A 27770-nucleotide genomic window follows, 5' to 3' on the forward strand; every position below is an offset into this window, starting at 1 on the left:
TTGTTTAAACCTATTTCTCATTTTGTGTTAAAAAGAAATCTTTGTTCCTTGAGATACTTCTTGTGGAAGGGAAAGTGGGAGGGATAGTTAGAAATTCAGACAATGTAAAAACTAAATATATCAATATAATTCTATTTAAAAAAACAAAGTTAATGGAGAAGAAAAAAAATTTAAGAATTAAGTGAGGTCACACCTATGTTGGAATTTCTAAAACCTTGATTGATTAAATTAAAAAGGAGGGCTAGAGAGAAATTAAATGGAAGGTGGCCACAAAAGCCTCCTGAAGCCAAGAGATTTAATCCCTTCCTCCACTATCCCTCTTAGTGAGTAAGAGAAGAAGATGACAAAATTATTTGACCTCACTATCTAATCTTGCCTCTCCTTCCAATTTCAACTTGTGGGAGGGATGCTAATAAATAGTGAGACTGCCAAAATCAAGATGATGCAAGTAAGAGAAGATGCCCAGAAAGTAGCAGAATCTGGACCAAAAGGGTTGTTCCCACTTGACAGTGATGATCTGGAGAGTCACTCCAGTCCTAAAGACTCCCATGTTCATACTAGATTGGAAAGAATTGGAGCTTTGGAGGTCTAGGGGCTCAAGTCCCAACCCTGCCTCTGCAAATCCTGTGGGGGACCTTGTAATTGGCCTCCTCTCTGTTACACTATTGTAAAATAAAGGGGCTGCCGAAAATGATGTGAACATTCCTCCCTTCTAGTTCAAAAGCCCAGATGTTCCAAGACTCCCAATAATTTCTGAAGGACAACATTCAGTTCCCAAGAAGGAACAAATAGTATCAGTTTTTTGACAATAAAGTCAAAAAGAAAAAGTCTAGAAAGAGGAAAAAAATACCTTAAAAAATCACTAGGGATGTAGGAGAAATAACAATGGCATTTGCAATGAGCTGATGCTGCCCCTGATGCTTAAACCCTCTGGAGTTAGTTATCTCTTGTGTCCCTGTCTGAGCTTATGTAAGTGATCTCCCTGGGGTTCTGAATTGCAAGGTTTAGAAACTGCTGGGAAAAGACCACCAGGCAAGTAAGAGAAGCTCTGGAAATGTTTGCCAATTCCTAAGAAGATCTCCAAAGATCTTGATGTCTCTGTCAGATGTCTGGTGAAGGCATATTGGCATATCCCAAAGCATCACAGACTTCAAGGCAGGGCATGCCTGTTTATTAGTGGAAAGGAGTGTTCACATATGGCTTAGGCTAGTCATCCCACTCCTTACCATTCACTTCCATTCATGCCCATAAACTCGATTGGTTGGTTACCATTCCAGAAAATAAACTCTACCTTTTGATACTAAATTCCTGGCAATGTGTTAGATATGGCTGCAACAAGAAAAAAAATGGGACAGGCCCCACTCACAAGAATCCTCCAATCACAGTGAGCTATGATTTCGTTAACAACACAAATCTATAAAATTATGACACCCACAGAGAACCCCCCCAGTGGAATCTCAGACTCAAACTATCTAAAATGTTTTATTCAGATCACTTGACCACCCAGGGCTGCAGCTTCCTTATTTGTAAAACGAGGGGCATTAGATTGGACGGCCTCTTAATTTGACCTTCTAGATTTAAGTTCATGATCCTTTGTATCTAAGTCACTTAAGCTCCCTGATCTTCGGTTCGCTCATCTTGAGAAGGAGGAGTTTGCCCCATTTGCCCTCTGGGATCTCTTCAGGCTCTCAAGCTAGGAGGTAATGATGACACTGTGGTTGAACTGTTGGCAAATCTTTGCAAAATTAGTTGGACTCCTGCTTGAATGGTGGTCACTGTATCTCTGAGCCTCTCATCAAAGCCTTCCTCTCTTGCTATGACTATCCAGAGCTTGCAATCTCCTGGACCCTTTGAGAGCAGACCACAATTAATCAGTTGGCAAGTAATAATTTAGTGCCAACTCTGTCAGATGCTATGAGAATACAAAACCAAAAAAGTGCCATGCAAAATCTATTTCATTATATGCTTGTAAGAAAGAAACAAAAACTAACACATTGTTGGGTTTTTTTTCTTTGTGGGTTCATTCAAAGGATGTTTCTGTGAAAAATAATTGAATCAAACATTGTCCTGCACACATTAGTTTTACATATTTTTGGAAACCTCTATAATGCTGCATTGGAAATACAAACAAAAGGAAGCCATGCAGAAACAATTTTGGGCAGTCAGGAAATAACTTCTTGGCAGTGACAGCTTTGGAGAATAAATTCTGCAGGGAGCCAGGGAGCTTGGTTGTGAAGGCAGATTCAGAACTGGGCCTGGAAAACTTTGGGCTACAATACTGACTCTCTCTAATATTCAAGTAATGAAGGAGTAGGAATTCTATTCTGAGTCCAAGTTGGAAGGGTCAAGGATGGATGGAAACTGGATGAGGATAAAGTAGAATCATACTCATGGAAAACAAGATGTAATAGTCTGAGGCAATTATCTGCTCCTTATATTCATCTTTAGGATCAGGGAGTCAACAATTGCCTCCCCATTGAGGTAGTCCTGGAGGCTGGGTTGGGAGAATCATGTAAACTTTTTCCAATTGGCAAAATAGAACAATGATAATTATAAGTTCATGGATATGATATAAATTGGTGAAATATATTAACCCAATGTCTATTATAAATAATAATTTTACCAACAAAAATATTTGATATTTATATAATACTATATGGGCAACAAGGTAGTAAAGTGTTTGAAGTTGGATAGGTTCATCTTCCTAAATTCAAATATGGCCTGTCTGTGTGACCATGGGCAAGTCACTTAACTCAACATTTGCCTAAGTTTCTCACCTGTAAAATGATTTGGAGACGGAAATACCTACTCCAGTATTTTAGCCAAAGATACCCAAAAAGGATATCAGAATCACAAGAGGGTAAAAAGAATCAGAAGACTGAAATGACTCAACAACAGGGTTTGCAAAATATTTTGGACAAAATATCTCATTTAAGTCCCCTATCTACCCAAGCAGATGAATATTATTACGTATTCCTGTTCCAATACACTGATTGTGTATATATTTTTTGTGTTATCTTATCTGCTTCTATGTTTTTCCCTCAAAAGACTGTTAAGTTCAAGATGGGCAGTCATTGCTACATGTTAAGCCTGTGGGCCTAATACAGGGCTAGTTACAAATATTTATTGAATTTAATTATCTACTCCAACCATTTCACTTTACAGATAAGGAAATCGAGGCCTGAAGAATTGAAGTGACTTGACAAATGTCAGAAAATCGAAAAGTGAGATTTGAGCTGAGATTTGAAATCGAGTTTTAGACTCCATTCTCCAGGGCCTTTCCATAGTCCACTGTTGCCTCCTATTGAGGTTTCTTTCCTTTATGACCTATTTTCCCCCACCCTTATCTGTGACCTCCTGAAAACCCTTCAAATCAGCTAAATATTGAATATGCTTTGAGGCACTCAAAGTAACAAGGTCATTCCTCATTGTCAAGTCTGAAAGACCCAACATGAAGATTGAACAAAAAGAACTGAGCCAAGGTCCAAGTCTTTTGGCCCATCAGTATTCAAAACAAGCTCCCTTCTGCCTCCAGTATTCAATGATACTTTTCCAAAGATCATCTAAAATTTTCCATGAGCAAAGTCCTCAGGCCCTAGCCAGCATCATATAAAAACAAGACACAGCTCTGCATTGGTACTCACCTTCATGACCATTCCTTTCAAGCTAGGTGGTTTGTTTAGCCTTACTTTATTTTTCCTTGTCACTAAAGTCCTTTCTGGATCAAAAGCTATGATAGTCTGATCAGATGTATCAACTGAAATTGTCTGTAACATAAAAATTTCCAAGACAAACAAAGAAATTTGAGTTAGTTACTATTACCTCTAAAAGTTCGTCACCAATGTGCATGCGCCCATCTCTACCAGCAGGTCCATCCGGGTGAATCCCCACGATGAAGATGCTCATTCGAGATCTGTCTTTGTTTCCAGCCAGGCTGAGGCCAAGTCCATTCTTTTCCTTCTCCAGTTCAATAATGTGCAGTTCTCCAGGCAGATCTGCATACCTTTGCCTGATTTTTTCTATTTATAATAAAAAGGAAAAGTAAAATAAATTAAGACACACACACACATTTTCAGAAGTAATTCAAACATTATTAGATTTTCAGGCTTTAATATTTCTGAGCTGGGTCCATTCTTAAGAATCAAGCAAAGCATTCTAAGTGGACCAGTAAGCATGTCATAGCTAAAAGGGATGTAATGCATACTTGAAAATAAAAAAAAAATCACTAAGGTTGATGACAGGAAATATGTAATGTTCAATCTTCAGGAAAAAATATACATCTAGTAATGAAATAATAAAATTTATATTATGTTTTAAGTTTGTAAATATGATTTATATCGATTACATCACTCATTTGAGGTGGGGGGGGGGGGGTCTCCATGAAATACTTCACTGGGCCGTGATCATTCAGCCCCTTTCTACTATCAGGTAATATACCCTGTCCAGGAGACTGTATTGCTATGCAGCTATAATAGTTACACATTTATTTTCTGTTCACAACCCAAAGTTGGCCCCATTGAGGCATCTACCCACTGAACTGGGCTGTGTTCTCTGGCACCAAAGAGAATAATTATAATTCTGTTTCTATACAACAAATATCGGAAAGTCACCTATGATATTCTCCCAGAGTCTCCCAGAGAACAGAAATCATCTCACTGCCGGAAGTCTATTGCTTTGATGTATCTGTCCTCATTACAAGGTCCCAGGCTTTCTCACTTCTAAAAAACCCTGCATTCTATTTGGAGTCAGAAAATTTTTAAGCAGAAAAATCAACACAAAGACTTAGCCTGAGGAACAAGAGAGTCAACCTGAGTCCAGTTAAGTTACAAAAGGCATCCTTTTAAAATGTCTGTGGGGATATTTAAATCTAAGAAAACTAGTCTATGTTTATGCATACATTTATATTAAAAACATTCATCCCCAAGAGGCTGAAATTCTCAAGTGCTGTTTATTTTAAAACCAGAGAATGTCTACCACTTTTTTTAAAAAAAAAGATTTATCAGAAGGCCTTAAGTGATTTGAATTGCTAATGTGTGTGATATTAACATAAAATAACATTTAGGGGAAAATATAGCAAGAGAAAATTCTGGCAACCTCTGGAATACATACTTCCAAATCACCTACAAAAACATTCTACAATTACTCTATGCATAGGATAAATGTTCCTGCTGTCAGAACATAGAAATAAATCAAAACGGCAAAATGTTTTGAAAGCACTAGCTAGAAGTGGTTCTAGATTTTCTTTATGGTAGTTGGAGAGTACAGAGGGAAGGGAGAAGTATGGGATGTGTTGAACCTCTCAGAAAGCTTATAATCTATTTAGAGAGACAAGACAAAAATGGAAACTTGGAAAGTTAAAGAGCAATTTTAAAAATTAAGCAACTGTTCAACTAAGGTGAGGTGTTCCAAAGGAAAAATTTCAGTGGGCAGTCAGTCCAAAATTAATTTCAGATTGGCTGAGGAGGTCCCAGGGAACAGAAATTCAGTTTATGACTGATAGCACCTATTTTCCTGTAGGAGGTAGAAACCATCAAGTTTTAGGTCGAGCGAGCAAAATAATTAGTTAAAATAGGTAAGTGCCAGATCTGTTCTACCCTGATTCCACCTTCCCTAGTGGGAGCATAATTATTTCCTAATGCGAACCTAAAATTCAGAGGACAGAAACTATTGCCTCCCACTGGAATGGACAGAGAAGATTTTAGGGAGCTGCAGGGGGAAAAGAAAGAAGAATGGCTGTGCAGTTGGGAAAATGCAAGTCCTATTCAGGAGACAGAAACTAGAGTATTTGGCTGCCACAGAAGGTTCAGAAAGAGGGCCAGATTGGGTTAGACCTACAAAGATCAATTCAGCTTAAAAGGAATTAAGAAAGGGAGCCAGGTACCTTAAGGTGTGATCTCATTTTATCCTCATAACAAACCTTTTATGTTCACCATTTTACAGTTGGAGAAACTGAGACAGACAGAAGCTAAGTGACTGTGTAGAGTCATAGAGCTAGTAACTATTTGAGGCTGGATTTGAACTTGAAGGTTCCTGATTCCAAGTCCAATGCCCTCTGGGATCTCCTACCTGATCCAATAGAAAGCAAACCCTCAAGGCTCTTTCTTATTCTTCTGGCTAATCAATATCCTTCTTCAAAATGTGATGCCCAGAACTCACTGCAGTATTCTAGGGATACCATGAGCAGCTCAAAGTAGGACTTGAACTCCTCTTTTCTTCTAACTTCTCTTTTCGTCTCTCTCAGAGTCCCTCCTTTCTTCTGTTCCCTTTGTTCTCTCCTCTTTCCCTCCCTCCCTTCTTCCCTCCTACCTTACCTCTCTCTCTTCTTTCCTTTCTCCCTCCCTTCCTTCTATTCTCTCTTCTTCTTCTTCCTTTCCTTCCCATCATTTACTTCTTTCCTTCCTTCCTCTATCCCTTTCCTTTCTTCCTTTCACCCTCCTTCTTCCCCTTCCCTTCCCTTTTGTCATTCCATCCTTTCCTTCTTTCATCTGTCCTTTCTCTTCTCTCCTCCCTGTGGGTTTCATGCTTCTGTAATTGATCCTTGTTTCCATCCAGATTCAACCTATCTGGAAAATGGCCAATTCAAGCTGATCTTCCCTGAGTAAATAATAAAATCCAACCCAGTGAACCACACAACATTCTTTGCCAGATTCTTTACCAGAGGACCAGCTGATGAGTGCCAACCTCTGTTGCTAGGGAGAATTATTTCAGTTCCACAAATATGTAACTGAGCCTGTGCTAAGAGGTAGAAGTGAGGAGGGAATACATTCTAGCCAGGGGACATAGTCTGTACAAAGATAGGAGACAGAGTCAGAATTCTGGGAATAGAAAGTGTTGGAGTTTGGCTAGAATGGAATGCCTGAAGGAGCATGAACAAGGAAGGCATTGCATGATGATTTAGATTGTGGAGAGTCATAGATATCAGGGATAGGAGTTCCAACTTTGGCCCAGAAGCAATGGGATTCACTGAGATTGTTGTGTGAGGAAATATAATATGGTCCAACTTGAACTTTTAAACATTATTCATTGAGGCAGCTGACCTGGATCAAAGAGCATGAAGGTAGAAATCTACTTCACGATCATTTAATTCAACGTTTCAAGCTTACAGATAGTGAAAATAAGACAAGGGATGAGTCAGTGACTCCAACATTCTCTTTCCAGTCCTCATACATACTATATGTATGTTACTTGGTCTGAGATTTCATGGACATAGGGAAGTGCAAGGGGGGGAAATTCCCTGTACTTAGGCAATGCCATAAGACTAAAGTTTCAGAGATGATGTAGACCAACACTGGTTAAGGACTCACCATGGACTTCTTTGTTGTGGTAAAAAATCACAGGAGAAATATCAAATGTATGGGAAACAACATTACATGTTATTACAAACAACTAAATTATTTATTCAGCATTTGTTTCGGGGATGTCTGACTCTGTGATTCTATTTGGGGTTTTCTTGGTGCAGTTCCCAAGTAATGTTTCAGAAGATTCATTAACAAGAGTTTTCTAATAATGGTTTCTGTTTTGCTGTTTTTTCAGTCGTTTTAGTCATGTTAGACTCCTTGTGACCCTAACTGGGGTTTTCTTGGCAATGATGCTAGAGTGATTTGTCACTTCCTTCTCCACAGATGAGGAAACTGAGGCAAATAGTCTATAGTCGCATAGTTTGTGTCTGAAGTCGGTTTTTAAACTCAGGTACTCCAGATTCCAATCCTGTTGCTCTATCTGCTACGTGATGTAGCTATCCCTTAATTATTGATAATTACCCTCAATAAAGTTAATATAGGGCAGAGTCGAGATGGTGGCAGGGACTCTCCCCTAAATCACTCTATATACCTTTAAATAATGATTCTAACCAAACTCTAGAGTGGCAGCACCTACAAAAAGACTTGGTGAAACAATTTTCCTGCCCAAGTCACCTCCAAGATCTGTGAGAAGGTTCTGTTACACTGAGTTAGAAAGGACCCAAAACTCAGGTTGGGCCACGTCAGAATGAACCAGCTTCTCTCATCCAGGAACAGACAACTGGGCCCCTGAGTCCATCAGTGGTAGTGATTTCCAGACCTCTCAGAACGTGAACTGCCAAGGACAATTGGGAGGGTCAACAGGAAGACTCAGGCACACTAGAATGAGAGTGGAGCCCAGCTTGTCGGTGCAGACCCAGGTCCAGTGAACCAGGAGCAGGCCTGGGGAACTACCCACAGCTGTCTCCAGAGCACTCAGCCTACTACAGTAAAGGGGTTGGGGAAAAATTGCAGAGGTCTCTCTTATTCCTGAGGCAGATTATGCTGTTTTGCCCATACTCCGATCTGAGTCACAGTCTGGAGGCTCAGTCTCAGGAAAAGGAGCAGAGGCACAACAGAGCTCCCTGCCATGGCGGAGTGGGTGTTGATTAATCTGTAAAGATGTTAAACACAAATGTGTATATTCATCATTCTGAAGGGAGGGGAGTGGGAAGGAAGGGTGAAAGGAAATTATGTAACTTAAAAATATGCACATGCATGTATAACTTAAAATATGCATATAACATGTAATTGGAAAAATGAAAAGAAATATCAATTAAAAAAAAAGAAAGGAGTAGGTGTGATCATCCACAGATGAGAGCAAAGGTTAGGAGAGCAGTCATAGTCTCTCATAAGACCTTGGAGGAATTGAGAACTTGCAAGTCCCTGAAAACAGCTGCAAAAACTCTCAAAAAGCTTGGGACAGTGTGTCCTCCACCCTGGAAGCAAGTCCCACCTTAACATTAAAATCAAGACATAAACTTGGGAAATGAGCAAACAACAGAAGGAAAAAAAATAGAACCATAAACAATTATTTTGGACCTATGAAGGATTAAAATATTCACTCAGAAGAAGAAAACAAAATCAAAGTTTGTGCATTCAAAACCTCCAATAAAAATATAAATTGGTCTCAGCCTATGGAAGAGCTGAAAATAAAATTCTGAAAATCAAGTAATGAGGTAGAGGAAAAAATGGGAAGAAAAATGAGAGTGATGCAGGAAAATCAAGAAAACTGAGTCAGCAGCTTGGTAAAGCTACTGAAATGCTGAAGAAAATAACATCTTAAAAAGCAGTTTGTGCTTTTAAGTAAAAAAGGTCAATGAGGAAAAGAATGCCTTAAAAAACTGAATTGACCGAATGGAAAAGGCGATATAAAAACTCTTGAAGGAAAATAATACCTTAAAATGGTGAATGTGGCTAAGAGATTCTGATGACTTAGTGAGCAAGAAAATAAAATCACAAGAATGAAAAAACTAGAAGAAAATGTGAAATATCTCACTGTAAAAACCAAGTGACCTGGAAAGCAGATCAAGAAGAGATAATTTTAAAATTATTAGACTACTTGAAAGCCATGACCAAAAAAAAGGGGGGGGGGGTCTAGACATCATATTTCAAGAAATTATCCAGGAAAACTGCTCTTTTTCCTGGAAAGAAAGGGTAAAATAGAAATTAAAAGAATCCACTGATCAACCCCTGAAAGAGATCCCAAATGAAAACTACCAGGAATACTATAGGTAAATTTAAGAAATCCCAAGTCAAAGAGAACATATTACAAGCAGACAGAAAGAAAAAGTTCAAATATTATGGAGTTACAGTAAGAAAAACACAAAATTTAGCAGCTTCTACATTAAGAAATTATAGGGCTTGTAGTATGATATTCCAGAAGGTAAAAGAGCCTGGATTACAACCAAGACATAACTACCCAGCAGACCTGGAAATACAAGTCACTTCCAATTGATAAATGGTCAAAGGACCATTGAACAGGAAATTTTTAAATGAAGAAATTAAAGCCATATATGTAATCATGCTCCAACTCACTACTGATTTGAGGAATGTAAATTAAAATAACTATGAAATCCTACCTCAAACCTTTCAGATTGGCTAAGAAAACAAAAAGGGAAAATGATCAATGTTGGAGAGGTCGTGGGAAGATTGGGACATTAATGCATTATTGATGGAATTCTGAACTGATTCAATGATTCTGGAGAGCATTATGGAACTATGTCCAAAGAACAATAAAATTGTTCATACCCTTTAACCCAGCAATACCAATACAAGGCTTATATCCATAAGAAAGAGAAAAATGGGAAAAAGTCCCACATGTTCCAGAATATTCATAGCTAGTATGTAGTGGCATTTTGTAGTGGCATTCAGGGATGCCATCAATTGGATAATGGTCGAATAAGTTATCATATGTGAATGTTATGGAGTACTACTGTTCTAAAAGAAATCATGAATAATCAAACCCTAGAGAAGTATGGAATGAATTACAGGAACTGATGCTGAGCAAAGGGTGCAGAACCAATAACATTGTGAGTTGATCAACGTTGATGGATGCAGCTCCTCTCAGAAGCTCAGAGAACTAGGACAACTGTAGGAGACCTGCTATGGATAATACTGTCCATATCTAGAGGAAGAAAAACAGAACCAAACCAAAAAAACCTACAGAATCGGAGTGAACCCTACATTCACTTTTTTTTTAAGGTTTTTGCAAGGCAATGGGGTTAAGTGGCTTGCCCAAAAGGCCATACAGCTAGGTAATTATTAAGTGTCTAAGGCTGGATTTGAACACATGTACTTCTGACTCCAGGGCCAATGCTCTATTCATTGTACAACCTAGGTGCCCCCTTACATTCACTTTTTTAAAAATTTCTCTTATGTTTTTATTTCCTAACTCATGGATTTTCTTTCTTTTCCCTTAGTCCTAATTTCACATACACAAAATGACTCTGTGTAAACATGTTAAACACCAATGTGTGTGTATGTATATATATATATGTATATAATGTGCACCAGATTATTTGCCACTGGGGGAGGGGGGTAGGAAGGGAGGGTGGAAAGAAATTATATAACTCGAAAATATGCATATACATGTGGATGAGTGTTGAAAAAATTTTTATAACATGTAACTGAAAAAATAAAATTATATCAATTGGAAAAAAACTAAAAAACTGAACATACTCTTTCAGGGGAAAAGATAGGCATTCAGTGAAGTAGGGGACTTTCAACCTTTCCTGATGAAATGATCAGAGCTGAACAGAAAATTTGATCTGCAAGACTCAAGTGAAGTATAAAAAAGAACTCAAAATGAATGGAAGCCTTTGACCAATGCCAACCTCCAGTCATGTCAGATGAATAGGAGAAGTCATTGTGTTTGGTCTTTTTTTCCTGCCCTTTCAACTTGGAATGGTTCAGACAAACTGAGACCTGAGAAAGATCTTTGCTTAAAAGGTCAAGATTTCCCACTGCATCTGAGATCCTCAAGAGACAGCTTGACCTATAACTTACCACCGAGCTTTGATGATTGTAGAGGAAAGAGTGAGGTTGATATCTGCACAGCTCTGCCTTATTTAAATCTAATTAACTTGCAAATCAAGATATCACCATGATAATGTCAACGATCCTATTCTAGATGAAGAAAAAAATATTGCCCTTGAGACTATAATTTCTCTCTGCCCTATCCATGCTGGACAGAGATCATACTTAGGTTAAGACTTATTATGGGAATGATGGCTAACTACAACCTTGAGAAGGGGTTGAATAGAGCTCTCATTGATTTTGGAATCTGCCTGCCTTGTGACCATCCCTCGGACCCTCGGTGGCCTGACTGAAGCTACCTTGTGGAGTGGGACAATTCAGTCCCTTTTCAGGGGATTTTAACATAGTTTTATGATGTGAAAATTATAGAGTTCCTACATTATAGTTAAATAACAACATTGGCTCAACATTGGGTATAGAGGATAGAATACTAGGCCAAGAGTCAGAAAGACCTGAGTTCAAATCTAATCTCAGACACTAAATGGCTCTGTGAACTGTTTGCCTCAGATTCCTAATATATAAATTAGGGGTAGTACTTACCTCTTTGTTATTGTAAGGATAAAATTAGATAATTTTAAAGCACTTAATATAAATGTTTATCATTATTGTTGTTAAAAAATAAAAATTAATGTCATTCCCCATCACTAATGCTCCATCATGACCCCCTTACCTTTCCATTCTCACTCAATTTCCTAAAAAAACTGATCTACTGATATCAAACAAACTAAAAATCAATTATGTACTGAAGAAATTTTTTTTGATCAGCCCAATGGTGGACTCTCCATTGAATGACTTCATTTATTAGGTATACTACAGGAAAAAAATCTCACGGATGTACAGGGTTGGGGTAGATAACTATAGATGGCTTTTCCAAGCACCAAATTCAATAATTAAGATTCCCTTAGTACTGGGGTAAATAATTCCTAATGAGGCAAGTGTCTTTTCAAAAGCAGATCAACATTTGTTGCTCACATTAAAAATTGCCTGGGCCACTGGGAGATTAGGGTAAAAGAACCAGACTGTCAGAGGTGAGAATGAGGTTAAACTGGGTCTTCCAGATCAACTTGAAATCAACAGTATCTTGCTATTGCTCAGAAAATTGGGCTGTTAAAAAAACACAGCATCTAAGACTATGTATCTATATATTATGAAAAATGATTTCTCACTCACATTTATATTCAAAGAAGACACAAAACCCATTAACATCAAGGTTGGAAAAACAAATCACTAAGTGAATACTTTCTTTAAAAAAATTCACTCTATTAAATTGTGTCAATACAGAAGATAAACAAACTCAGGGAATATCATTTGTTCATGGCTACATATCAGCAGGGAAATAATTTGTGTGTAGAAGCATATCCACTAGAGAGGCAATCAGAAAGACAAACATGCAAGGACTCTTTTAATCTGGAGAAATAACTTAAGATGGCGACCCTTCCAAGGTCTTCACCACAATGATGTTCACTAGAATTTTTATTCTGTTCACAAAAGCTGGGGACTATTTTCCAGGATGACATGTACAGAATATTTGGAATCAGAAAGAATCTTTGGGATTGTCCGTATAGATGCAAAGAAATTAGGAGCTCAGAGAGAGAATAGGATTTGGAAGGCCACCCAGTTTTTAGAGAAGTGGGAAGTTCAATGCCACATTGACTGAGGTACAGCCTTGACCTAACCACATTACAAAACCACCAGATAGAAGTCCAAGATCAGAAAGTCTATGAGTATTGAAAGTTTGAGACCATCACAGAATCATGAACTGACAATATTCAAAGAGTCACAGAAGATTAACTGATTCCAATCCCCTCCTTTTAGAGATGGCAGTGTGGGCAAGTAGTTCTCAAACATTTGAAGAATCAGCACTTCTACACATTTAAAAATTAGTAAGGATCATTGTTCCCAAGAGTTTTCATTATGTGGTAAACATGGTATATTTGCTGTTTATAAAAAGAAAATTGGCCAGTTTTAAAGAATATTTATTTGTTTGCCTAAAAGTATAAAAATATTTTATCAACATAAAAATGAAAAACAACTTTATTTTCTAAAAAATATTTAAGAGTGGCATTGCTTTATATACCATTGTTTTATATTGCAAGTTGCACTTTTTAAATTTGATTTAATGGAAGACATCCTCTCTCTTAACCTCTGATCTGGGTTCCTATATTTGCTTGTCCAGTCAATATGTTGAAATACGCTATTTTGTTTGAAGTAAATGAGGAAAATCTGGCCTCCCACAGCTTTCTAGTTAGAAGAGGGAAGTATTTTAAAAGTTAATTAACAGTATTATTCTAAAAAGTTCTGATCTCTGAGATGGTCTAAAAGGTTTATTCATCTACAAACCACACTTTGAGAACCTCTGGTGTAAGTGAATAAGGCAAAAAGACTTGTAGTCCTGAATACTTGAGTTCAAATCTCACTGGAGACAATTAATAGCTGTATGACCCTGGGCAACTCAACAAACTTTTTCTGAGACTCATCTGTGTGATAAGTGGGTTGGACTTAATGACCTCTTAGGATCCTTCCACCACTAAATTTTTGAAACCTAGAGCTTAATAACATTAAGTTGGTCCTGGTTCTTAGAAAACTCCTTCTTACACTGCGCCAAATATCACTTCCTGTCTCTAATCCATGGATTCAGACTATCTCTCCTAGATCTAGTTTTTAGGAGTAAAGAACAGAGCATACATGACATGGATGGAATTCATGAGAGCTATTATCGTACTGTCTGGGTCATCTTGAGATGGGGCCTAACACCATATTGGCTCCTGCTGCAACTGACTCTTGTGGAGTGACTGGAGAGCTGGTTGACAAAAATCAAAAGGCTTTAGTTAAGAAACCAGTATGTGAACAAGTCCATGGATTGTGTGTGCGGATGATGTATAGACAAAGAGAAGGCAGGATCTCTGTTCTCAGGTGACTTCCTTTCTCCTTAGAGAAGCATGAGGTGTTGACAGGCCAATACAATAATGCAAAAGAGAGCAGGTGCCGATAAAGGACATATTAAATTGAATTGAACCAACTAGCATTTATTTATCCCTGTAAGCTAGATACTGGTGGTGGTACTGGTAATACAAAGAAAAAAGAAAAACATGAATGATCCCTGCCCTCAAGAAGGTTACATTCTATTTGTTGAAGACAGCAGAAGGAAATATACAATACATAAAATCAAAGAAAAAGCGGTTATTAAGCACCTACTATAATGTCGTAGTAAGATTAGAGCACCCACCCCAGGTTTTCACATGGACTATTTGTGCCCAATCTGTGGGAGAGCATTCTGAGCTCATTTTGGTCTGATGAGCCACAGTCAAACACACTGTCATTTGTCTCAAACGTAGTGATGGTATTTTTGTCTTCTTCACTGATGAAGGACAAGAACCAACTACCCAACTATGTACCAGACAAGATGATAGTACAGCTGATACAAAGACGATAACTTTCCAAGAACTTATATTCTAAAGGTGGTGGTGGTGGTAGGGATAAGAGAACAGAAAAATTAAAGAAAAATTGAGGAAGAAGAAAATACTGAGGGAACCGGGGCTTGAGCCTCATAACCCCTGGGGAGGATTCTGATGAAAGACAGGAAGAAATACTAGATTCAGGGCAAAGGAGATGTTACACATGTGTAAGGAGGTAGTAGAAAACTAGGGGAAAAGATAGATAACAGAATTTTTTTTTATTCCAAAAACAGATTGATTTTTAAGCTCCCAGTTGACATTTCACATTTGTTTGCCAACTCTGGGCTCATGTGACATATACTGGGAGGAAAATTACATTTGCACTTTGGAGATATTTGCTCAAAAGATGCGAGGTATTATTATTGATGTGCTTGATACAATTTTAACCCTTTCCAATTATTATAATGAAACACTTTACAATTTACAAAGCACTATGCAAATACTATCACTTGAATCTCACAGCAATATCATGCTGAAAAAAGTCTTGGTCCATTAAATAAAAGCGATTTTGGAAAGCAGCTCAGCTATGGAAATTAGAACATGGAAAAATCTATGCATGGATATTAACATGTCAGATTTGGAAAGAGTACTAGCCTATTCACAGGAAAATCCAGTATGGTGGTATGAGAATAATACGAAGCAAATAAAAAAAAAGTTATGGAGAGAAAGTTAATGGATCTTAAATATCAAGCTAAAAATTTGGAATTTTGTTTTTATAAGCAACACACACTGACAGAGAGCTTTAGAATAGTGGAACAATAGTCCATAATCAGGTAATAAATATTTATTTAGCTCCTATTATGGGTCAGTGTTGTGGGAAGTGTTTAGGATACAAATACAAAAAAGGAAAATAAATCCTCTATACAAGGAGCTTACACTCTAATGAAGAAAGATGATCCCCAAAAGAAAGATGAAAAGGAATGGGGGGAAAAGGGGAGTGGAGAAGACAAAGAAGTCCAAAATGAGTATACAAAGGCGGGAAAGCTTCCCTCAGTGGAGGAGTCCCTAGCAGAGGAAGTGGAAGTAACAAGAGTCATTGTATACTGTAGGGTTCTGAGATTTTGCAATGATTGGGTCAGCCTAGTGCATTAGGATGATTATTTAGGCAATTGTGTGAAAGAAGAATAGGAGAGGAAAAACAAGGGGAGCCAAGAAAATTAACTAAGAGAATACAAAAAGAATGCAGGTGAACAATGATGAGGGATTAAATTAGGTTGGTCAATGTCTTTGGCACTGGGGTCAGACCAATTTCTTAATAGTACAGTGAGTCCCTAGTTGAGATATTCCAAGCCCAAATGGGGATCAGCCAGTGGTCTGCAATATAGTCTTAGACAGTTGCCTGGGTATACAGGGAAGATGAGTGCCTTGGCCAAGCTCTCCCAGGTGGTATATAACAGAGGCAGAGGGATGCTTTAGAGGTGAGTCCTTTTATGTATGAGTTGATTAGATGACCACTGAGAAAGGACCCTTCCACCTCTCAAGTTCTGTGATTCTGTCTTTCAGACTTCCAGGCTGGCTTTCTATCCACCACACCATGCTGACTCTCTGCAAAATAGAATATATGGAATCAATTGTAATAGGAAATGAGCTAAAATATGTGGTGGGGCTGGGAATCAGGAAAACCCAGGGTTCAAATCCCACCTCAGATATCGTGTGGCCAGACCTAGTCATTTATCCTCTTGGCCTCATTTGGTTCCTTACTGAAATGGGAATAGTTGACTCAGGGCAAGGCCCCAGTCATCCCATTCATCAGATATATGATAATCCAATTATTAATCACTTACTATGTGTCAGACATTGTTCTAAGAGATAATCTATGTAAATGTCTTTGCAACCTTTAAAGGGTTATATAAATATCTATAATTATAATAAGCAAACGTCTGGTTGCTATATTTATGTTCAATCTCAGCAACTCCCATTAATATTTTCTGCCTAGTAAGTATTTTAATTTGTCTAGCAGACAGTGATTCACCTAGTGTAACATAATAATCAGAGGGAACATTAATTGGAACTTAGACATTCTAGCATCACTCTTTTATTTTTTTTATTTTTGTTTTTTACAGGGCAATGGGATTTAAGTGACTTACCCAAGGTCACACATACATCGAGGTGATTATTAAGTGTCTAAGACTAGATTTGAACTCAGGTCCTTCTGAGTCCAGGACTGGTGCTCTATCCACTGCGCCACCTAGTTGCCTCCACTCTTAGCCAAAGTAGCTTGTGCTTCAGTTAATGAAACACACAAGGTTAATAGTTATAAATATATGGAATTTCCTTTTCTTTCAAGTTTCAGTTGCAATGGGCCTCTTCCTCTCTCCCCCCACAAATGGAAAGGGTAGCAGAAGATGTTCTGTCCTCAAGAGATCTTCAAACAGAAGCTGGGGTCAATTGGTTAGTCAATGAGCATTTTAGGGCAACTATGTACAGTGGATAGAACACTGGGCCATATTCAGGAAGAATCTGAGTTCAAATTCTGCCTCATACACTTACCAGTTGTAGTATCTAGAATCTGTTCAAGTTATTTAAGCTCTGTCTAGCAGTTCCTTCCCAGAGTTATTGTGAAAATCAAATGATCCAATATTTGTAACACACTTGGCTTATTCCCTTTTTTGTATGAATGCTTTTATGCTCATCTTTTCCACCTCACTATGGGTCAGAGCATCTGCTAAGGATTCAGAGAAAGGCTAGAAGACCAACTCCTTGGCTGGAGAGAGGACTCCTTTTTAGCAATTGTCTGACAAATGGTGGATTCTTTACAGTTCAGGAATACTAAGAATTTCCTATAAATTGTAGATGAGAAAATGAGACTAGACCTTAAAGCCCCCCCAACACTGGCACTTGTTCTACAATCTCCTCCCATATCTCAATGCCACCATTACAACAGCAGTAGAAAAAAACCAGAACAAAATTGTAGGAAAGAAAAGGTTAAGATTAAGACTAGAATAGGAATTCATAGAGTCATCAAGATAAAAGATACATTAGAAATCTTTCTTTAGAACTAACTGATCAAGTCAAACCAGTCAATTTACAGATGAGGACACTGAGGCCTAGAAAAGTTGAGTGACTTACACAGTCACATAGGTGAGTCAAGATTTGAATTCAAGTCATTTGACTTTTTATTATATTTTGCAAGAGTGTGATCTAGAGGAAAATATAATTAATGAACTCCTGGTCGTCATGAGAAGAGAAACGAAAAGAAGATTGTTGAGATCAAAGAATGACAAATCTTAAAGGACAAAAGAAAACATACTGTCCAGTGAGGCGTTTTTCCTACAAATACCAAATGAATACAGCATTCTCTCACTCTCTTCTTACACTATCAGCTCCCATGCTAAAACCACACTAGAAAGAAAGCTTTTACAAAGACTAGCTCATGTAGAGATTCTATATTTTTTCTTTTCTTTTTTAATTTTTGTGGGCCCCTGGGGTTAAGTGACTTGCCCAAGTTCATGAAGCTTAGTACGTATCAAGCATCTGAGTCTAGATTTGAACTCCTGACTCCAGGGCCAATGCTCCATTCACTTCAACATTTAGCTGCCCCTGAGATTCTGCATTTTCAAAATTATATCCTAAGAGGGATATGTTTCCACTCTGCTTTGATGATAATGTACCCCTCTGGGGCAAATCCCACTTCTGGAAAATTGTATACCCCCTTACATTCAGACAAGAGGCAATTCATAGAAAGTCTTATGGAAAGCACTGGAGGAAAACTGAAGGGATACAATAGGACTGTTGAGGGACTAAGAATTTTTCAGGGGGCAGCTAGGTGGCTCAGTGAATAGAGCAGGAGTCAGGAGTGCCTGAGTTCAAATGCAGCCTCAGACACTTAATAATTACCTAGCTGTATGGCCTTGGGCAAGTCACTTAACCCCATTTGCATTGCAAAATCCTAAAAAAAAAAAAGAATTTTTCAGAATCCTGCAGTACTGTCAAAGTCATCTTTATGATGATGAGCATAATGAAGTCATATAATGTTCTCCTTTGGAAAACAAATTAAGGATGGGGATGGGGATGGGGATGGGGAAATTGGTCAGAATTTAGGGTAAGGGAGGGAGGGAAGGAAAGAGGGAGATGAGAAATATTTTCACTGACTTTTTCTAGGTCTGTAATACACACCATCCTCATTACTAATTTTCAAAGACCCTAGGTATCTTCAAGACTCAGTTGAAGCAACAACTCCTGCAAGAGATCCTTAGGCTGCCTTACTGTTAGAATATTCTTTCACTCCTGAAATGACTGTATTCCTTGTATATTATCTTCCTTCCAGTCCATCTATTCATCATTTTATCTATCCATCTATATGCTGTGTCTTGTCATTAGAGTGAAAGTTTCCTGAGGGAAGGAGCTATTTCCTTTGGTCTGTGTATCATCAATGTACCTCAATAAGAGATAAAGATAGGAATTGTAATTTCACTGGTACCAGGAATAGAGAAAATATCTCTGAGGTCTATATCTAGCCCTGCCTCTTTTTGTATGACCCTCTCAGGCCATATATTTAGTTTTTATACTTCAAAATAATGTTTAAATAGTAGTAATCTTAATTTATAGACTCCAAGTATAAAGCACATTCAATGATTAGAAGATGAAACTCCTACTATCAATGCCAGTAGGTACTTTGTCTGAAACTTGAAGGCTTGGAGCACAGAGGGGTGAAGTTACTTGCCCAGATTCAGACAGGTATCAAAGCCGGGGCTTCAACGTCCTGAATCCTGGCCCAGCTCTATCTACTCTGCCTCAATAGTGAGCAAATGGTGACAAGTTAGAAGAGCTGAAGGAATGCCTGTTGTTCAGTATAATATCATATGGGGGAGGGGGGGGAGAAAAAGAAGAAGGCAGAAAGAGAAACAAGGAGAGAAAGGAGAGAGGGAAAGGGGTAGGGCATGGAAGAGAAAAATATGAGTTGGTAGGAGAGGAAAAACCAAGAGAAGAGGAGAGGAGAAATGTGAGGAAGCAGTGGAAGGAGTGGAGGAGTGAAAGGAAAGAGAAGAGGGAGAGAAAGCAAGGGAAAAAGGGGGAAAGGGGACAGAGGATAAGTCAAGGAAGAGATATCCTAGGCTCTCTGTTTTTACAGACTCTCAGGCAATCTGGATCTCTGAGTCAGCACAAACTGTTTCCAATAGCCTGGGACATTTGGTTCCCAACAGGAAGTAGAGACAGTACCTGCTTTCCCTGCTGTGGAGAAGAGGTTTCTATGGCAACAGATAAGGAGAAGAGAGGGGAGAAAACAGAGAATACCTGAGACCATAAACAGTAAAAAACGCAGAGTATATTGATGTTATTACTGAATTCTTTTAATTAAAACATGATGGTGACATTAAAAACCTCTCAATATTAAGAGGAGAGAGAGTGGCGGGGGGGGGGGGGGAAGGGAAGGGGAACAAAGGAATGTCCTGTCTAATTTAACCATGTCTATATTAAATCTTTCATGCAGAAGAAGCTGTATGTTTTCTTGAATTAAAAAGTAGGTTTCAGAGTCAGAAAAATCTGGGTTCAAGTCCTGCTCCTGGATGTGAGACCCCAGGCAAGCCATGGAAGATTCTACTGGACCCTAAGTAAATCTCTAAGAGTAAAAAGTTGGAGATCAGAGGACCACTGTAAATAAGAAAAGGATGGGAGGAGGGGTTCTCTAAACTAGAGAAATCAGGTCCAACAAAAAAATTAAAGTGGTGAAACAAACAGTCTCCTTAAAAAGACTCTCCAGTACTCGAGTAGTCAATTGTCCAAAAAGATGGACTATTTTCAAAAACTCTTTTTATCTGGGACTGTAGTCACTTTTGTTGCTAGTATTATAAATGATTCAGTCATCCGATTACTCAAACATCAGAATGGACAGAGGGCTTACTCTGATCAGTTGTAAAGAATGAATTTGAAGGTAAAGATGCAGTCAGTAGTTCAGTGGATAGAGTATTGGGCTTGAAGTCAGGAAGACTGAGTTCAAATCTGGCCAAGGACACTTACTAGCTGAGTGATCTTAGGTAAGTCATTTAATCCAGCTTGGCTGAGTTTCCTTATTATAAAAAGAGCTGAAGAAGAAAATGACAAACCATCCCAGTATCTTTCCCAACACAACAAGATTTAGACATGACTGAAAAGACTGAAAACTAGCAATATGATGTGAAACACCATTATTTTGAATAACACTTCATGTCTCAAAGGTATCCCAAGACAAGGGTAGCTAAAGTGAAGATTTCTGAGTTGCCTTCAAGCAGGAAGGAAAAAGGAAAAAATAATGGGAAGGTCTGCCTTAGAACCAGAAATCTTAGGTTACTCTACAATCCATCACTACAGCAAATGAAGGAGTTGTTAAAATCAAACATTAAAGCAGAACCTTCATTTAAATCACTGTGCATGGCACAGGGTTATGTGATGTCCTATGAGCAAATGTCTTAAAAGCAGAATAAACATAAGCTAGTTTTCTCCAACAGCAGGATCCAAAGACAGCTTGGGGGAAATAGTATTAAATATGTTTTCAGTAGAAAAAACAGAAGATGCTCATTTTCTTTTCAGAATAAAAGAACTTTACCCAAACTGCTTTTTCTTCAGTTAAAAAAAAAAGATTATTTGACAGAGGACTGAAAGGAGAATAAGGAGCTTATTGATTGTTAAAATCCACAAATTCCATTAGGTCAAAGAATTGTTTTAGCTGACTGTGAATTCCTTGAGCACATGAACAGTTTCACTTTTGTCTTTGTACCTGGTATATATTTTTCTACATATAACAGACATGTAATAAATGCGAAGTGGAAAAAAAGAACACAAGAATGGGTGAACAATTTGATTCAAATCAATTAAGTCTCCATAAGTTTAACAAGAAGACTGAAACAAGGGGCAGCTAGGTGGCGCAGTGGATAAAGCACCCTGGAGTCAGTGGTACCTGGGTTCAAATCCGGTCTCAGACACTTAATAATAACCTAGCTGTGTCACCTTGGGCAAGCCACTTAAGCCCATTTGCCTTGCAAAAACCTAAAAAAAAAAAAAAAAAAAAAGACAAAAAAAGAAAAAGAAAAAGAGATACTGGAAATAGGAATAAAAGAGTGATACATTGAAACTAAAGAGAAGAGGGAAGGGAATTCAAAGATCATTGTCTTAATGAACAGAAAGGGATCTTAGGTGCTCTTGAATCCACCTTCCTCATTTTGGGGATTTGAAATATTTAAGACTATCATGAGGGTCATTTGAGCCAGGGTCAAATCAGGACAAATATTGAGAAGCTACAGGAGGGTGGAGGATTCAAGGAATAAAGATCTGGAGCTGGAAGCAACTTTGAGATCATGTGGACAAACCCCCTTATTGTACAACCTAGGAAAAGGGGGTTCAGAAGTTGTAGTGGCAGAGACAAAGGCTAGAACCCAGTACTTATAAGCCCTCTGAGTTACCTGTATCAAGAATTAGTCAAAATAAAAGGGCATACCTAAGTCCTTTTCACATTTCCCAGAGAAAAGACTTATTCTTTCTCTAAGGAATGACATTAAAAACCCATTCAGTTTGAGCAATTATGAAAATTTCTCTACTTTCCAGGTGCTTAAAAGTTGCCTGGATAAAGGGTCCTATAAGTTTAACAAGATTTCTGATTCCAATGATTTAAGTACCCAATTGAAAGATCTTATAGACACCTGTAAGGAATTATTCATTTAGGAGGAAGAAAGGGCTGCCAAATGTAATAAGATAAAAAAAGCCATTTACGTACTGCGCATTCTAAGCTTTGGAAGATCAGAGAATATAGTAGTCTAATCAAGACACAGTATTGTAGCAGGAAACTCATTATAGTTACAACATAGGATAAAATGTGTTACTTTGGGCTATTTCTCAGCCATTAACTCAGTCATGCAATAAGGTTTCAGAGGAGCTACAGATGACATGAGATTACTGTAATCAGCAGTAGCACCGCCTGCATTCAGGTGTTTAATTACATTTTCCAGAAGTGAAAAATGGGATTTTTTGGCTAATTAAAAGAAACTGGAATTGAGTGTAGTAACAGTGGAGGAGAAAATGTTATCATTTGTTAGCACTTGAAAAGATGCATTTTATGGCTGATGGAAGTTTCTTGGTGGCTGTCCATGGTACTGCTGGGGTTCTTTGGGTTCTGAAATCAGAGGCCAATACTATTCTATCTCTTAGTGGCTTATATAGGTGAAAATTAAAAATTCATAGAAATGGGAAAAGCCCCAAATAAAGGAAATGACCCGTCAAAGATCAAACACCTAAAAAACGATAGAAATAGGAATTGTAGAACACTGATCCTAGTCCTCTTGAGGTCTAAAAGGAATTCAGTAAAAACTTTGTGATTCTGTGACATACTTCTCTATTCATTTCCTAAGCCCATTCATGGAGAAGTTAGATCCACATCAGTCCTCTATGAGCTATGTGATCATGTGCATATCTCATAAAATTTTTGTACCTTCATTTCCTCATCTGTAAAATAGAACTACCAATTTCTCCTTTGCAAGCTTCTAAGATTCAGATGAAATGTATATAAACTGGAAAGGGCTATAAGAAAAGCACGTCATATTTGTCATTGTTATTCAGTCCTTTCATGGACACTCATAACACCCTCATTATTTTGTCTAGATAGAGTTTTTATTAACTTTAAAAGGAGGTAAGATATAATTTCTGAAAATATAATATCCTTTGTGTTCAATAGGGTGGTAATGAGAATTCTTAAGAAAACCTTTTTTTCAAATAATAACAAGAGTTCATAGAAATATCAGTTACATTACTGTTAAAATATCAGTAAGCTCAACGAGAGAAAGCTTCCAAGAAATTGGACCGACCCAAACGTGGTCTGGATTGCCTTTGAAGAAACTAGTTCCCCCTTTCTGGAGGGATCCCAGTGAAGGTTAGGTGTGATGTGGAAATATTTTTGTTCCAGTACAAGTTGAATGCCTTCCCCCCTGGGAAGACCGCCCCCCCATCAGTTCTGAGATTCTATGATACATAGCTTTCAGAGTTAGCAACATCCACATTAAATGATTTGATTAATAATTCGATGGAAAGAGTCTTTCTCTTCTTGCCAAGCTTTCCTACTTTTGGAGATATTTTTCCCTGAAAGTACAACTATCATTTGAACAAAAATGATTCTCAGATCTCTGTATCTAGACCTAAATTTACTTCAGAAACAAACCCTGCCTCAACTACTCCATCTAGAATAAAAGGCATTTCAAATTCAACATGACCCAAACACATGATTCTTACTTTACACCACCTCTTGTATCTAAATTTTTTTGGTACTAGAATTCTACCAAGGATGCATCTTAAAGTCACTTGAGTGATCCTCAGTGACTCAGTGTTCACATTTGATCAGTTAACAATTCTTGCTGATTATGCTCCAATAATGCAGGCACCCCACAAGTTTGGGTTGTTTTTGTCTCTTCTCATGTGAACCATTACAATAGCCTTCAAACAGTCTAGTGGAATGTCATTCTATCACTAGAAGAGCAGAGCCAAATCCCAGCTGACAACTAATAAGTGTGTACAGTAGAAAGAAGGCTGGATTTGGGGTCTGAGGGTCTATTTCTAATTCAGATTCTGTAGCGTAATGATATATATTAAGCAAAAAGTCAGGAAAAAATATTGAAAAAGACTTGAATGTGTATATAGGCGCCTTTTACCAGGTCTATCATTTCATTGATGTAACTGCAGGTCAGGAAACTTCCCCTAGCAAGGTGAATTAGTAAATGCTCTGTAAACTGGAATTTGGGAGTATGGCCTCCAGCATTGAGAATTAAAGTCACTTGTCTAGGCACAGCCAATATGGATCACAGCCTCAGGTTTTAAAACCAGGTTTTTCTGATGGGAAAGCTGTCTCTACTGACTAAACCACATTGCTGCTCAAAATCTTTATTACTAGTACTGATCATTATCACAGTGAAAAGGAGGGTTAATGGAAAATACTCAACTCATAAGTCTTGGGTTGTTATCAAATTTGTGTGTGTGTGTGCTAGACTTGGGTATCTATCTTTTAAATGTAATCTCACTTGATCCCATAGTCCCCAAGCCCTCATTTTTCCACTCACACCATTTGCATGTAAATATCTTCCAGGTTTCCAGGTGAATTCCAGAAGACTTTGCCAGTACAGTGCTTTTAGTTCTTAAAAGGAATTTTATAAGATCATAACATAGAAGGTATTTACAACTCTGCATCATCCTAACCATCCTTTTCCAGCCACTTTTATACCCATTTTTCCATACTTTCCCGGCAGCTTGAGAATAAGAAGTAATTGAACTAATTACTTTCCAAAGTCTTGCTACTTTATTCTTTTCCTTCTTTTCAGCAAATTCAACAAATTTTAACAAATTAAACAAAATTTAACAAATTAAAATTTGTTTATTTCTTTGTAAGGCAATGGGTTTAAATGACTTGCTCAAGGTCACATAGCTAGGTAATTATTAAGTATCTGAGGCTAGATTCGAACACAGGCCCTCCTGAATAGATGACCCACTCCTGCTCTATCCACTGCGCCACCTAGTTGACCCCCTTTTTGAAGGTATTTCCAAATGTCTGTTATCTGACAGTAATACAAAGTCAACTTTCTGACAGGACAAAGTATATCATTGTTGTCCTCCAATCTCTGGAATGAAGGACAATGCCTGCCTCCCCAGAATTTCCAATATCAAATAGAAAATCCTTTCAGCTTGAAAGACCCTTATAACCTGGTTCCAGCTTCCCCATCTTCCCAGGTTTCTTTCACTTTTCACATAGGCCTCCTGGCTGTTCCACGAACAAGACTCTCCATTTTTCAACTCTGTCTGTCAGGAATGCTTTCCCTCCCCAGTTCTGCCTCCTTTGTTCCATGACTTCCTTCACGTTCCAGCTGATATTCCACTTTCTGTAGCCCGCTGTTACTACCTTAAAGCCTTTCCCTGGGCTGATTAATTCCAACTATCCAGTCTGTACTAGTCTGTCCCCAATTGTTGCATGGTGTTTTCCTATGAGACTGTGAGCTCCTCAAAAATGAGGACTAGCATGTACCATTCTTTGTATCAGCACCATTTAGCATGATGGTTGCCACAAAATAAACACTTATTTAAGGAGGCAGCTAGGTGGTGCAGTAGATAGAGCACCAGTCCTGGAGTCAGGAGGATCAGAGATCAAATCTGGAATCAGACATTTAATAATGACCTAGCTGTGTGACCTTGGGCAAGTCACTTAACCCCTTTGCCTGGCAAAAACAAACAAACAAACAAACAAAAAGAGCTAATTCATGGGGCGGCTAGGTGGCACAGTGGATAGAGCACCTGCCCTGTAGTCAGGAGTACCTGAGTTCAAATCACACCTCAGACACTTAATAATTGCCTAGCTGTGTGGCCTTAGGCAAGTCACTTAACCCTATTTGCCTTGCAAAACCCTAAATAAAAAAGTTTATTCACCTACTGGTTAATATTTATTGGGTGATTGATTCTTCCACTAAAAAAAAGTTTTCTTAATGGTTTTTGTTTCTTTTTTGGGATACAGTACAATCTCCTAGTCCAGGGAGGCTTCCCTAAATAATGAAGACAGACCAATGACAGAGACAACATGTCTGTGTTGGATACTCATAATCCTTGACCTCTCTAAGGAAGGGAGACAGATGCTTTCCTTAATCTTTTTTACAAGGTCATTAGAGAAGAGCTACATTTGCAGCAATAACAACAACAGAATCCCATTGAACATTATCAAGCTTCTTTGCCTGATGTTAGAATCCAGCTGTTACTTTATTGGATTTATTGGATTTATTACAGGCATTGGATTTAAAGCAGGTTGGGGAATTCTCTACTTTTGAAATGCATGTTGCTTGATGGGGGTGGGGGTGCTTCCTGGGAAGGGCAATGAATACAGTAATCTGATGACTGTTCCATGAGGGAAAAGGATATCCTAGCTAATCATATTTTCTGTTGCATGGAGTTTCCATATTTTCAAAGAATTAAAATCCCCTAAAACAAGCCAAAACTTCCATGGAACATGATGGTGTCATCCTCTGACAAAGCAGAAGGCACTTTGGGATTCTGTATAACCTCATCATCATTGAGAACATTGTACTCCAGAGATGGGGAAGTGTTGGCTAATGAGCTACTGGGGAACACTGGCTGTCATAGCACCAGTAGAACATGTGGCAATTACATGGAGCAATTTCCAATAAGGACAATATGGAAGAAAATGGCAGTTCTTGAAACTCTTTGAGATGGGACAAATGCCCATTTAATCCTTGGTCATATTGGTAGGGCATATTATTAAAAGTTGGCACTTTAAGGTTTGCAAAGCATGTTACAAATATCTCATTTGGTCCCCACAATCACCCTAGGCAACAAAGCAAAGTTAAAGTGCCTTGCTGAGGGTCACATAGATAGTAAGTGTCTGATGCTAAATTTGGACTCAGGTCTTCCTGCCTCTATCTGGGTCTCTACCCATTGCAATACACTGAGTTATTTATGCAAATGGCACCAGGTTTTCAATCACATCCCTTGGGGCCCAATCACCAGACCTATCCTCTAAATCAGGGGATCACCTGTCCAGGCAAAATTATTTTGTCTGGTTCTGCCAAGGCGCTAAATAGCAGGCCAATTTTTAAGTTGATAATTTTGTATGGACTGCAGATGATGTTAAAAAAAAATCAGAAAATCAAACAAACTTGAGAGCCTTATACTTCTGGAAACTCAGAGCAATGTGAAGAATGGGCAGCCTGAAACACATTTGGCAGGAGGTGAGTTTGAGGGGGGTGAGAAAGGAAATAGAGAAAGGGGAGATCAACATGGAAGAACTCAGGATTCTGAAACATCTGATGAAGAAACTCCCTCATGCAAACATCTCATGGACTTCAATGTGTTAGATTCAGGTCTTGAACATAAGTCTCTGAATCCAAGGTCTTTACTCATCAAACTACGCAGTTTGTTTTTGTTGTTTGTTTGTGGCTGGAACTATAATTTCATTAATAAAGGGAACTAGCAGTGTGGAGACATCCTCGCCCAACACAGATTGAGACCTGCTCAGTCTCTTGGGGTTAGAAGCTAGAGAAGTTAAGCAGAG

At 38.2% G+C, this 27770-nt stretch overlaps 1 protein-coding gene across 9 annotated transcripts in view; it reads right to left on the reverse strand.

Annotated features, from left to right (window-relative positions):
* Positions 1-27770, reverse strand: part of PATJ (PATJ crumbs cell polarity complex component) — a 331197-nt gene that overhangs the window by 122259 nt on the left and 181168 nt on the right. For all 9 annotated transcript variants that reach the window (XM_074221287.1, XM_074221289.1, XM_074221288.1 and 6 more), the window contains exon 28: positions 3823-4019. In XM_074221287.1, the coding sequence (XP_074077388.1) occupies positions 3823-4019 (197 nt within the window). The remainder of the gene's footprint in view (positions 1-3822; positions 4020-27770) is intronic.

Source organism: Macrotis lagotis, chromosome 2 (assembly GCF_037893015.1).
Source record: "Macrotis lagotis isolate mMagLag1 chromosome 2, bilby.v1.9.chrom.fasta, whole genome shotgun sequence".
Taxonomy (NCBI): domain Eukaryota; kingdom Metazoa; phylum Chordata; class Mammalia; order Peramelemorphia; family Peramelidae; genus Macrotis; species Macrotis lagotis.